Here is a 12,548-nt window from a genome sequence, read left to right as displayed (position 1 = left end):
TATATGTACATACAAGTAACATACAATATCTTCTTAGGTATTGCATTCATTTTCCTATCTCGCGCTATACGCAAATTAAATTCAAAACACTGGACTATGTCTGCTAACCCTGAACAGTCCAAAGAGTAAGTACTGGTATATCTAACGATAAACGAATATTTTGCTTCGTTAGATTAATTGAACATCGATCCTAATATAAGGAAACGTTTCTCGAACTGTTCGAACTTATTTCCATGAGTTGAGAGTAAAAATTTGCTGTCTTTCATGCTTTCTAAAGCTAATGGAAAACAGCAAAGTTATTGGTTTCACATAAACTCTGTAACTTTTACGCTTTTCCATGGAGTTACATAACTGATCGTGGTAAAGGGTCATCGTTAGAGGATAACGCATCGTTTAATGCGAGAATTAAATACGTAGCTATTCCAGATTGCCAAAATCTCAAAATGAGACTGCCAAAGAACTGTATGCTGGAGGAAAGTATAAGGAAGCATTGTCTAAGTACAGCAAACTTATTGGTAAAGTATATTTGTACAATTAAGAATGCTCCATGCTGCTGGCGAATCAATGAGATGATTGTTTTTTACAGAACAATATCCAACCAATCCATTGTACTATGCAAATAGAGCAGCATGTTATATAATGCTCAGCAGGTATTCTTGCGCATTGGAGGATGCAAAAAAATGTATCGAATTAGATCCAAAATTGTACAAAGTATGTAGTATGCAAACGCAAAAATTCACCTGCAGAAAATAAAAATTATCTTAACTTGATTCATTTATATTTTAGGCGTATGTAAGGCTTGTAAAATGTAGCTTGATCTTGGGAGACATTACTCAAGTTGAAACCACTTTATCCAAATTGGTAGAGCTCGATCCAGAGAATAAAGCAATTACTCCATTGAAGAAAGACTTAGAGTATGTAAAGAAATTTCTTAAGGAAGGAGATGTTGCATATGCTTTCAAGAATTACCGTAAGGTTTGAGATTCGATTTTTAAATAAACTGAAACGAACACGTAGATGGCAATTTAATTGATTTTATAGCTTAGTTAGTTAATACTTTCAGGTTGTCTATTGCATGGATCGCTGCCTTGATGTCAGTAAAAGTTGTACAAAATTTAAATTAACCAAGGCAGAATGTTTGGTATTCTTGGGAAGATATCAAGAAGCACAGGAAATAGCAAAGTATGATGCTGATTACATTTTCTAAGTTTAAAACAACTCGGACTATTTTTTTCATTTGTTACTATTTCAGTGATATTTTACATCTTGATAAACAAAATGCAGATGCTATATACGTTCGTGGTATGTGTCTGTACTTTCAAGATAACATTGAGAAAACATTCGCGCACTTCCAACAAGTACTTAGATTAGCTCCAGATCATGCTAAAGCATTGAAAATATATAAACGAGTTAAAAGTTTAAGAAAGAAAAAGGAGGAAGGTAATGCCGCTTATAAAATGGAACTGTATCAAAAAGCATACATATTGTACACAGAAGCTTTGGCTATAGATCCTCAGAATACAGTGACAAATGCAAAACTTCACTTTAATAAAGCTATGGCTGCAGTAAAGGTATCATATCTACATTCCCTAATAAAATTCTATGAGAAGACTTTCTATGAGAAGAATCATAATTTTTGTTTGTTACTCTACAGTTAGGCAAATTAAAAGAGTCGATAGCAGAGTGTACGGAAGCGTTGAAACTAGACGGGAATTATTTGAAAGCTCTATTGAGAAGAGCAGCTTCTTATATGGAGCTTAAAGAATATGAAGAAGCTGTTAATGATCTCGAAAAAGCGTGCAACATGGATAAAAGTCGTGGCGAGTAACTTAATTTTTATAGAAAAAGATAATCTATATTTGTGTATTAACAAATTGAATATTATTTAATAGATAATAAACGACTATTGATGGAAGCTAAATTAGCATTGAAGAAATCAAAGAGAAAAGATTATTATAAAATTTTGGGAATCGATAAGAACGCATCAACTGATGATATTAAAAAGGCATATAGAAAACGAGCGATGGTACATCATCCTGGTGAGTTTGAAAAAATGAATAGGAAATGTAAAAGATGTTTAATTTTAAAATGAATTAAATCAAATAAGTTAATTTATGTTTGCATTGTTGCGCATAGATCGACATCCTAACGCAACAGAAGGGGAAAAGAAAAAACAAGAAGAGAAATTTAAAGAGGTCGGGGAAGCTTATGAAATTCTTTCTGATCCTAAAAAGCGACTGCGTTACGATTGCGGTCATGATATCGATGACAATGACAGTGGATTCCAAGGTCACTGTTAGTTATATTAATTGTCAAGCATTAGTATAGTATATAATTGTAATTACTCATTCTTTTTCGTAGATATGGATCCAAATACAGTATTCCAAACGGTCTTTAACCAACGCGATGGGTACCAATCCCATATGGGCAACTTTAGTTTCCACTTTGGTTAACAGCATTCCAAGCATATGTGTTCTTTTACCATTTTCTAATATTCTAAAAAATCGTTTTGCTCTAGAGATGAATATATTGGATTCATGTATCTTCCATTCATAGCACATCCCGTGTCATCAGGTAGCATAAATAATATATAAAACCTACTTAGACATAGTTTTATATATTTATTTAAAATAACTGTAAATATGTCATATATATGATACCCTTATATGTGTGTGTGTAGAATTTATTGAGTTAAGCGTGAATGAATATTGATGATCGCATCGATGATCATCCATGGATCTCTGACGAAGTTCTTTTATCAATGTAGGTACTTATAAAAGTTGGAGTTATCTTCCTTTACCTTCCATTATTCAGTGACGTTAGAAAAAAGCTTTTATATTGGGCTGAGTAATAGAATTCCCAATTAACTTTCTGAAACCGTCTTAAATTAAGAACGTACTATATGATGTTCAAATTACCTTTAAAACAATAACTGATCTTACCTAGTTCACGGAATTTACGTAGAGATATATATTACATTAAGTATCATTATATAGAGCGATGAATTCTTAAAGAAGCGTACATGATCTTTAATCATAGTTACTGAAACGGAAAGTTATGGAAATAACTGAACAAAATATGACAAATTAATATAAGCATGTGAGAATTACTTTGACATCAGAAATAAGAAAACGATGTGTTAAATGTCTTATTTATTCCTCAATTAGGAGGCTACTTTGTTCATATATCAACATGTTCGTTAAAATAAAATATCCTCCTCTCGATATTTCTATAGTTTATTTAGATACAAATTTTGTTCTAAGAAAGAAAGCAATAGTTCAAAATAAATTATTGAACACTAACTATATATATGTGTGTGTATATATATATAGTATTTTTTTCTTATTTAGATACAAATAGTTCTGGAGGTATTTCGACCACTTTTATTTTGTTATCCACAAATGTTATCCAATATTTATATAGTTTAATGCGTTTTACCAATTTTGCAAGTATATGCATAAGGCACCCCATAATATAACAGCTTAAAAATAGAAAAGATGCAAAATTCCGGAAATCTATATAAACAGCGCGAACTTCAGGCGCCTAAGAGCTGAAATACATTTTTAAAAATCTCAAAAATATGCACAACAGCATTCTACATTCAACTAGTACACACATATATTTAATATTACATTGGCAATTAAAAATGTATAGCATTGAAAATTCATCTTTTTATACTATAAACTTTGAATTGTCAGTGTATAAGATAGCACACTTTCATCTTCAATATTTTTAGAGTTTCGTATTTTTTAGGCTAATATGTTAATATTATTGAGCACAAAAGTACAATTTAAAAGTAGATTGCATTAAACCTTTGATGTAAGTACTTCTGTTTTAAGTAATACTCTCATAAGACAAAAGTAATAAATTAAAAAACATTCCTTGTTACGCAATTATACGATTTAAATACTATGCTACTTTAATATCGATATTCAGTTTACAGCAAAATATGAAAATAATTTTCACCGTCCGGCCGTATTATATTCGTAACCGTAGAATAAAAATCTGTGCACTAGACAGGTACGCGATTCAAATAAAAGATAAACCAAATATAGTGTTTGTGATCTTACACTTACAGCATAAGTACATATCCGAGCAACAATATGCTTGATAATATATACATATATACAAATAACCTACTATATTATAATTCTGGATTAATTTTGTGCTATAATACAGTATTCTATAAGGCTATTTATTTGATTCGTTATAGGATGCTCGACCTGCCAATTCAAGTAAATAACGATCAGGGTGATCTATCCAGTCGCTCGCGCTTAACTTAACAATCCTCTGCTTCTCTGCTTCCTTTACTTGCCACTTTTTTATTTCCAATTGACGTTCCCTTAAAAAATTTTTCAGATTAATTTCTTCCCTGAAATCTGTCCGACTCGTCTAACTCGAAAGAAAAGTTATGCTACCTCAATTGCGTGTTTCCACAGCCCCATACTTCCAAAGTGGCAATTGGATAAGGAGCGCCAGAGATACTGACCGAGTGGAATGATTCATCTATACTAATGTATGCTGAGCGAGGATTACTTCCGAATCGTAATCCATGCGGATAACCCCTGATACTAGTATTCAGATATAATACTTTCGGTCCTCTTTCGATAACTCTGTACGAAGGGAACAGTTCGATACCCATCGAGTCCTCGTCGCCCCAGTACAGGTGACTCTCGCGCCATTCTACCGCTGAGGAAATGCAGTACGTAGGGCATACGGAATCTTTATCCGGGCTAACAGCCCTTATGAACAAAAGGGTCGGACCTCTGTATCCTAGCACGTGATGGAGGAACCGATTAGCTCCTGTCCCGTGTTCTGAGCTATTGTACAATAACGTCCAATGTCTAGGGCACACGTTGCCCATTCTTTTAGCTAGCAGAGCATGAGTAACGTCCTTTGGTGAATCATCTGTCTAAATGAATAATATTTTTTACTATTTTTTTCAGTTCAACAAAGTATGTAATAAGATAAGTAAATGAAAGAATACCTGAAGATAACACTGAGGTAATGTACTTGACAATAACCAGACATAGCTTACAGGAAGCAAAACTTGAGGGAAATCTATAGATTCTGGTTGTTCCAATATCGGTGTCGGTATTTCTAAACACGGCTGCGGCTGTTCTTTTGACAACAGAGCTTTACCGTTTCGGTAAGCAGTTGTCAGCACGTGTATCACGTAGCGATGTGGACCATATATTATACGCGGACAATGCTGCCAGATCCAGTTGCTTACATAACTCACGGATAGATTATATTTCCCATGAAACTGTAACATATATCTGATAATATACAGAGGTAGGATGAAATTTGGAGAAATTTAATTCTAATAAATTTTAAATTTACTGACGCATGATACAACAGCAGCATTGATTATATGATCTGCGTAGATACAAGAAGGAGTCCCACTGCTGTCCATAGCAATTTTGTAAGAACAATTCATTAAAGCCTTTAATCCTTCAGGACTTACACTTCCATCACCTTGTATGTTAGAATATAACTTTACATAATTTTCTAATACAGTCTGATCATTCATTACAGAAAGGAACTTCTCAGCTTGTTGCTTAAAGGAGTTGGCACTCAAGTACGAGGTATTAACATTCGCAGAATGATAAAGGTAATCAAATAATTTATCACCTAATTCCGGATAATTAGGAAATAGGTACCGTTGAAATATAGATCTAGTAATACCATTTGTACGTTCTTCCTCCTGAGTCAAATGAGTCAGAGTCTGTAAAATGAACATAGATTCGCTGATGTACATGAATTAAAATTAATTTCGGTAGATGTTGGATGTATCTCAGAGTTATAAAAAGAACTATATCTTATATCATCAATTTGGGAAAAGTATAGCGTATAATCTCATCTTTCTCGAGATATTTGAACGAAACTAACAACAATCTGTATTAATTTCTACAACGCAATAACATTATCTATAAAAATCGTATTGCATCAATAATTACAGGTTACGAAATTACAGTGACTGTTAATGGAAAGACAAATCATAAAGCAAAATTGGAAAATGATCCGTAAAACATTCGGGGTAATGTATAGATAATTATGTTTTTACGACTGCAGCACGTTACGCTAACGGGGAGTTACAATAATGAATATTTTCAAAAGACGATCAATCATTCCTTTGCGATATATCGAACGAATCTCTCTTATTCGATTCGTGAGGACCAAAGTGGAACGAATCTAAGAAGATAACAGTTAAAAGATGATTTCGAACCTTCGCTAAACTCTCGATCGGAAAGAATTGCATGTGCGAATTACTTTCCAAATCGGTTCCCGAGGAACTTTTTGGGAGGCTGTTAGCGTTTGTCGTGTCGCCGGCACTCGCGATGGCATCGTTCTTCTTGTTAGATGCATGCCCTGTACGCGTCACTTGATTACCCATTTCTATATATCGGCTGAATGTTAAGATACCAGCAAATTCACTTTCTTATTTAGACATATCATCGCTCACGACAACAAAACATGTATGGAACCATATGCAACTTTAGGAATATCGTCACGAATGATACGAAGGCAAGTGGTATGCTCGCAATACGTTCGCAATGCATGTGCCCCCTAATGATCTTACTTTTAAACGTGTTCTACGAACGTACGTTGAATCGACTGTGTTCGCAAATCAGCTTAATGAATGAAAAAAAAGAAAAAAGGTAAAAACCATACATATACCATTTTAAGTTTGTCCTTCGATACAGACTCTATTGTAATCAAAGTGAAATTGACGAATAACTCACAGCTCTATACTTTAATTATACATTTTAAGGCAAGCCTGTGCCACTGTACGATTCAATTAATTTCAAACTACGACTACGTTGCGTTAGATGAAATATATCTGTTTTCGAGGATCTTTATTAAGTAGAGGATCAAATGGTAGGTGGGAGTTCGTTTGTAGAATTTTATTCAGGTTACGTGGGATCAGGAGGCGATAAATAATAGGTGTGCGCGGGAGTTGGAGTTTTCAATGTTTCGCGCTCGATGACGCCATGTTGAGCTTAGAAGCGCGCGCATCCATCATCCTCATTAGCGCGTGAGATTTGGGGGGTGGGGAGAGTTCTTTTCCAAAAGCGTGCATCGCCTGTCATCGGGAAAAAATTTGTCGGTGAGAACTCTTTCTGCACACGTACTCGTGAAAAATATTCGCACGACAAGTTGATTACGTCCACGCGACGGTCGCGCGATTTTTCTTTACCTCCTGCGTATGTATACCGTTCGATACGTTTGTAGAAGGTATTTCTAAGAAAGTGCCCGAGCAGAGAAAAGAAGGCGAGACGGGAGAGTAATCGTAAGAAAAGTTTCACGAGGTATACCCATTTATAAGTCATAATGCGACAGAAGTAGGTTCGGGGGTAGGTATTTGCAGGAGCAGGGTGCGCACTTCCAAATAAGGTGCTCTCAAATGATCCAGCCGTTTGTGTCAATAGCGCTACTAGGTGGTCGTCCGGTGAATTACGATGCGACGTTATTACTAGCCGGCGGGAACGTTGAAATTCTACAGTGCGCCACGTTTTTCAAACGTAATATTCGACGTTTCTCGATGCCACATTCGCGTTCTTATCAATCGAATACAGCAGTGCAACAGTTAATCGTAAACCGTACCCGTGCGCGAACATCTCTGTATGCGTGTACGATATACAAACACGTGGTAGATTAGATACAGTTAGCGCGAGACGATAGCAGTCGGCGTCAATCTGTTGACGATAGCAGAACGACTAATCGGGACGTGGAAATTATTCCGTTACTTAGCTTTCTATCGGCGCGATTCTTACGTGGAATATAATTAATTTCTCCGCGAGGTTTGCACGTCGATAAGAATCTGTTCTCCGTTGTTCGTCGAACGTGCTCGCCGGGGTGAAATAAAGGAACGACGTTCAAGGGGGAATGTTAAAGGTATCCTTTTTTAAATAGATAAAAGGTGAATATTCAGCTGGTTTCTTCGGTACCGTAAAACGATCTTGCTCCAGTTAATTTGAAACAGTTGAACGGAAATTCGATTTCTAATATGTTAATTTCCCGTGGAAAGATATTTAATCGAGACACGAACGAATACGATTGACCTAAATGGGTTCTCCAGTGGTGTTAAAAATCTCGATGGGCTACCCTGGACTGGGTCACGATTGGCATAACGTCAAAAAACCGCGGCGGCGCGGATTCAGTCGTAGACAATTTATCCGAAAATATCGGAAGAGCGGTATACGGGCTGCAATCCATGCCTTAGACGGCACCGGACGTCTAAGGAGTATAGTAATGTAAATTCAGGAACGCTATGACGATTGGTGTGAATCATCGTCGCATAAAAGCGGCGGCCGGTTTATTTCGGGTCTTGGATCGGATCTATTTTTTGTTTAGCTGACTATGGTCTACCGAATATTTCACAAATATTCGTGGTAATTGCCAGCCCTCTGCAGTCGGGTGCACGCAGAGGCCGCAGGACGATTATATTATAGACGTAAAAGTCAGGATTCGAAAATATTCTTATTTCAGTCGCGCTCATTTCAACACATCGAGGGTAGGGAATCTATTTATAAAACGGGGATGGTCCATGCGACGCCCACGCTGCCAGTGGACACGTAACGATAATTTATTAAAATAATCATAATAACCGGCACAGGGCACAGAGCACCATCCTTTAAGTTTTAGGTTAATCGTCGTTTTCTTTAATTTTTTTTTTTTTTCTGTTTCTCTCTCACCACTCCTAGTAGGTGCAGATATGTCTTTCCGTGTGGTGCGCAGCAGCAAGTTCCGCCACGTGTACGGAACGGCTTTGAAACGTGAACAATGTTACGACAATATAAGGGTATCGAAATCGTCGTGGGATTCAACCTTCTGCGCCGTCAACCCGAAATTCCTCGCCATTATCGTAGAGTCCGCAGGAGGTGGTGCGTTCATAGTCTTGCCGCACAACAAAGTAAGTTTCACGCTATATCGCTGACGATTCTCGTGCTTAAATAAATGAAATTCAATTATTTTCTGGGAATTATATTGTTTACTGTAACTTTTAAAGTAGCGTGGAAGCTAGCAATTTACTTAAATGGTTGCTTCTGAAGTAACTTTAATTATTATTTACATTATTATAGGTAGGTCGAATACCAGCGGATTATCCTTTAGTCGGCGGACATAAAGGTCCTGTGTTAGACATTGCATGGTGCCCGCACAATGATAATGTCATAGCATCCGGTTCCGAAGACTGTGTAGTTAAAGTATGGCAAATACCCGATAGCGGTATTTCCAGGACATTGACAGAATCTGTGGTAGATCTTCAACTGCATCAACGCAGAGTAGGTCTAGTATTATGGCATCCATCAGCGCTAAATATATTGCTCACAGCAGGATCGGACAATCTTGTCCTGATCTGGAATGTTGGCACAGGAGAAGCTATAGTACGAATAGACTGTCATCCAGATATGATCTATTCGGCATGCTGGAACTGGGACGGATCACGATTAGTCACTACCTGTAAAGATAAGAAAATTCGGCTTCTGGATCCGAGGACTGGAGAGATATTAGAAGAAGCGATTGCACATGAAGGTAGTAAGGCTACACGTGCAATTTTTCTCAGGTATGTACATTTTTTGTTAGACATATTCATCGTAAATGCATAAGCTCTTTCAGTTTTGAGTCTACATGCAGTTATTCACAAATATCTCTACTATCGTGCACATAAAAGCTGAAAAATTAAAAATAAATATTTCCAAAGTATGTAGGTGTATTTTTAGGAATAATATATACCACCATTATGCAAGACACTATAAACATATCTTTCACAGTAAATAATCATCAAACAATATACATCCGCCTTTTTACACAATAAGTATTCCTAGGATAAATATGACATTTGTCTGAACTGCTTGGACTGTTTCATAGCAGTCTGTAGTATCTCTTAATGACATGTGATTGATACTTCTATTTGCACAGTTAAAAATATCTTTATTTTTTATTATCACATGGTCTTTCCAATTTGTGTAGTGCGAGATTTGGTATTTTTAAATGGAAAACTAGAAGATTGAAAATTCAACTCGTCAAGAGGATGTTGGCTTAATAAATGCAAATATCAAGATGTCCACTGTGTAGTATCCGCATAAAAGTTTCAGTAAGTATCGTATATCAAGTTACTAGTTTAAGATATAACATTTCATACGTTTCAGTAAATCAGTATTATGTGTACAAGTTCAAGATATGGTGATATAACTAAACTAATATCTAAAAGATCGTTGATACAGTCTTAAATATTAATATCTGTTTCGAAAAAAGGGTGGACAGATCGATTCAGATATCATATGTGTGTACATATATATTATGTATTCTCTCAGATTGGCTACTGTTTTTCGTTAATAATTCTAAAACGAAGCCGAATCGGAAAGTTTGGCAAAGGAAAATATTGGTTGGAATGACCTCAGGAATCATCCCTTAAATGTTGTCTGTTCAATCCTATAGGATACTCTGTATATTATACAGGATCGAACTTACAAAATTCAGTGACCGGCTGGTGTACTGATTTTTATTTAAAGTATAATCTATATTTGACATACAAACAACACAGTTTTTTTTCATGATTTTATTTAATGTATGTTACTTCATATGTGTGCATTTAATGTGAACTTAAATATTTGTGCAGAGGCACAGTTTTCGAATGTTGTAACAAGGTGGATGTTATTCAGTTTTGATGATTAACTTGAATAGGAAAATTCAGAAAATTAATAAGAGAAAACGATTACACCGTGTAATGGTATAATAATATAAATCAGATATTTTTATAGGAGCTTATATTTGTATGTATATATTATTTGTTCTTAAATGGTATTTTACTAAAACTTTGTATCCACAAAGATATGTTTTGCTATGTTTTCAGGGGAGGCTTGATCTTTACCACAGGTTTCAGTAAAATGTCCGAGAGACAGTATTCTCTTCGTGCTCCAGATATGTTAGGTGAACCCATAGTCATGGTAGAACTGGATACAAGCAACGGAGTTATGTTCCCTTTGTATGATCCCGACACGAATTTAGTGTACTTATGCGGGAAGGGTGATTCTGTAATTCGATATTTCGAAATTACTCCCGAACCTCCCTTTGTTCATTATATCAATACATTTCAAACTCCTGATCCTCAACGAGGTATAGGAATGATGCCAAAACGAGGCTGTGATGTTAATAGCTGTGAAATAACTAGATTTTACCGGCTCAACAACTCAGGCTTTTGTCAGGTTATCTCTATGACTGTACCAAGAAAGGTACAATTCGAATGCAATCTTTAATACTCATTAAATAGAATTAGTTTCTTCCGTCGCAGTAATATCTGTTCGTTTTCTAGTCTGAATTATTTCAAGAAGATTTATATCCTGATACTCCAGGCGATACCGCAGCGATTTCCGCTGAAGAATGGGTAAGCGGCAGTGACGCGGACCCGATACTGATATCTTTGCGGGATGGCTATCAACCTTCAGTAGCCAAAAACGAGTTAAAAGTGCACAAGAAGTCCAACATTTTGAGCAAAGGCGCGAAAGTCGCCTCCTCGAATTCTGCACAGAATGCTACGCAAGCCTCGGCAGGCATTACTGTACGTCGTTCATAGAATACATTCTTAATGAGCATTTTAAGGAACTTGGTTGTTTCATTTTTTTGCAGGAGGAGCTGCTAAAAGAATTCACAGAGGAGATAAGAAAATTGAAAGCGGTTATCGTAAAACACGAGGGTAGGATACGGGTGCTCGAGTCTGCGGTTGCTCTTCAAATGAAAGAAGATGAAAGAAAGGAGAAATCGTCTTCACCCACTGACAGAGAGGTGCTTGCATCCGACGAGGTGTAACTTTGTCATTTATATTTCTAGCTCACAAGAATGATACAAAAAAAAAAAGAAGAAAAAGATAACTAATTGTGTAATAAAAATGATCACTTATATTTTGATATAACAATTTGTGTAAATAGTAGGTTTTAGCTTCGTGTGTGTCTTGATCTTTTTTTCTTTTTTTTGCAATGATTTTTTGCTATTTATTGTACATCCATTCATCATACATCCCTTGCATTTGTACTATGTTTACATCTTTTATTTTATTAGACAGTAGTCGTCGTACGACACCACCTGTTACTAGTATTAAGACTTCGAGAGTTATTTTATGTCTAATACACAAGACTTCTATGTATATTCAATCTTATAATTCTTCAGGAGGAAACGAGTGTCTAATTTGTACAGATACTTCATTGTAAAATAACGGAAGATTATTTTATTCCTAGTACGAACAATGCATAATTCGTATGTATGTTACGCTACGTAAGATAACCGAACAAAGGAAGAATTACTATTTTACGAACAATTTGTCAGTAACAAATAACGAGGTACCAAGTATTTTTGACAAATCCATTTTTTGACATTGTAAAAGGATATCATTTGTTTTGTACAAAAAAAAAATGTGAATATAAAATAATACAACTGGATTGAACCAAGTTCCTTTCATTTTTTTTTTTATTGTTTGGTTAACGTTAATACGTCGCTTTGTGTTATTTTTCAGGATTTACGTTCTCTTTTACAAGAGGATGGAAGATCGA

General features: G+C 35.7%; 3 protein-coding genes across 8 annotated transcripts; 2 read left to right on the top strand and 1 right to left on the bottom strand.

The window, feature by feature from the left end:
- The first annotated feature begins 14 nt into the window (after positions 1 to 14).
- Positions 15 to 3,226, top strand: Tpr2 (Tetratricopeptide repeat protein 2). The gene is made up of 10 exons (XM_076901081.1): positions 15 to 125; positions 427 to 515; positions 587 to 711; positions 787 to 975; positions 1,064 to 1,182; positions 1,253 to 1,571; positions 1,655 to 1,820; positions 1,893 to 2,039; positions 2,137 to 2,289; positions 2,362 to 3,226. The coding sequence occupies exons 1-10, from the start codon at positions 97 to 99 to the stop codon at positions 2,451 to 2,453; spliced, it is 1,428 nt and encodes a 475-aa protein (XP_076757196.1). The 5' UTR covers positions 15 to 96; the 3' UTR covers positions 2,454 to 3,226.
- Positions 2,474 to 6,542, bottom strand: LOC143427152 (uncharacterized). The gene is made up of 5 exons (XM_076901080.1): positions 6,230 to 6,542; positions 5,348 to 5,728; positions 4,988 to 5,266; positions 4,419 to 4,912; positions 2,474 to 4,342 (listed from the first exon to the last, which is right to left on the bottom strand). The coding sequence occupies exons 1-5, from the start codon at positions 6,395 to 6,397 to the stop codon at positions 4,192 to 4,194; spliced, it is 1,473 nt and encodes a 490-aa protein (XP_076757195.1). The 5' UTR covers positions 6,398 to 6,542; the 3' UTR covers positions 2,474 to 4,191.
- A 440-nt stretch (positions 6,543 to 6,982) lies between these two features.
- Coro (protein coronin) lies at positions 6,983 to 12,435 on the top strand. 6 transcript variants are annotated; one of them, XM_076901075.1, is made up of 6 exons: positions 6,983 to 7,111; positions 8,709 to 8,917; positions 9,087 to 9,568; positions 10,859 to 11,237; positions 11,318 to 11,563; positions 11,632 to 12,435. In XM_076901075.1, exons 2-6 carry the CDS (start codon positions 8,720 to 8,722, stop codon positions 11,809 to 11,811), a joined length of 1,485 nt encoding a protein of 494 aa, XP_076757190.1. In that variant the 5' UTR covers positions 6,983 to 7,111; positions 8,709 to 8,719; the 3' UTR covers positions 11,812 to 12,435. The 6 variants fall into 6 exon arrangements, with proteins under 6 accessions (XP_076757190.1, XP_076757193.1, XP_076757194.1 ...); XM_076901078.1 differs by having other exon boundaries at positions 7,006 to 7,111; positions 8,712 to 8,917; XM_076901079.1 differs by having other exon boundaries at positions 7,069 to 7,201; positions 8,703 to 8,917.
- Positions 12,436 to 12,548: the final 113 nt, after the last annotated feature.

This window comes from Xylocopa sonorina, chromosome 9, assembly GCF_050948175.1.
Source record: "Xylocopa sonorina isolate GNS202 chromosome 9, iyXylSono1_principal, whole genome shotgun sequence".
In the NCBI taxonomy this organism is placed as follows: domain Eukaryota; kingdom Metazoa; phylum Arthropoda; class Insecta; order Hymenoptera; family Apidae; genus Xylocopa; species Xylocopa sonorina.
Note: the sequence above shows the minus strand (reverse complement) of the source record. Positions and strands in the feature narration are given on the sequence as shown.

Bases quoted from the DNA above. Each gene is read 5' to 3' on its own strand.
- LOC143427152 (XM_076901080.1), bottom strand. From the start codon at position 6,397: ATGGGTAATCAAGTGACGCGTACAGGGCATGCATCTAACAAGAAGAAC. The intron at 5,729-6,229 runs GTTCGAAATCAT...TTCATTTTACAG, and splicing joins CGATCGAGAGTTTAGCGAAG to ACTCTGACTCATTTGACTCA. The intron at 5,267-5,347 runs GTCAGTAAATTT...TATATGTTACAG, and splicing joins ATGCTGCTGTTGTATCATGC to TTTCATGGGAAATATAATCT.
- Tpr2 (XM_076901081.1), top strand. From the start codon at position 97: ATGTCTGCTAACCCTGAACAGTCCAAAGA. The intron at 712-786 runs GTATGTAGTATG...TTTATATTTTAG, and splicing joins TAGATCCAAAATTGTACAAA to GCGTATGTAAGGCTTGTAAA. The intron at 2,040-2,136 runs GTGAGTTTGAAA...TGTTGCGCATAG, and splicing joins AGCGATGGTACATCATCCTG to ATCGACATCCTAACGCAACA.
- Coro (XM_076901074.1), top strand. From the start codon at position 8,552: ATGCGACGCCCACGCTGCCAGTGGACAC. The intron at 8,580-8,708 runs GTAACGATAATT...CACCACTCCTAG, and splicing joins CCCACGCTGCCAGTGGACAC to TAGGTGCAGATATGTCTTTC. The intron at 9,569-10,858 runs GTATGTACATTT...CTATGTTTTCAG, and splicing joins ACACGTGCAATTTTTCTCAG to GGGAGGCTTGATCTTTACCA.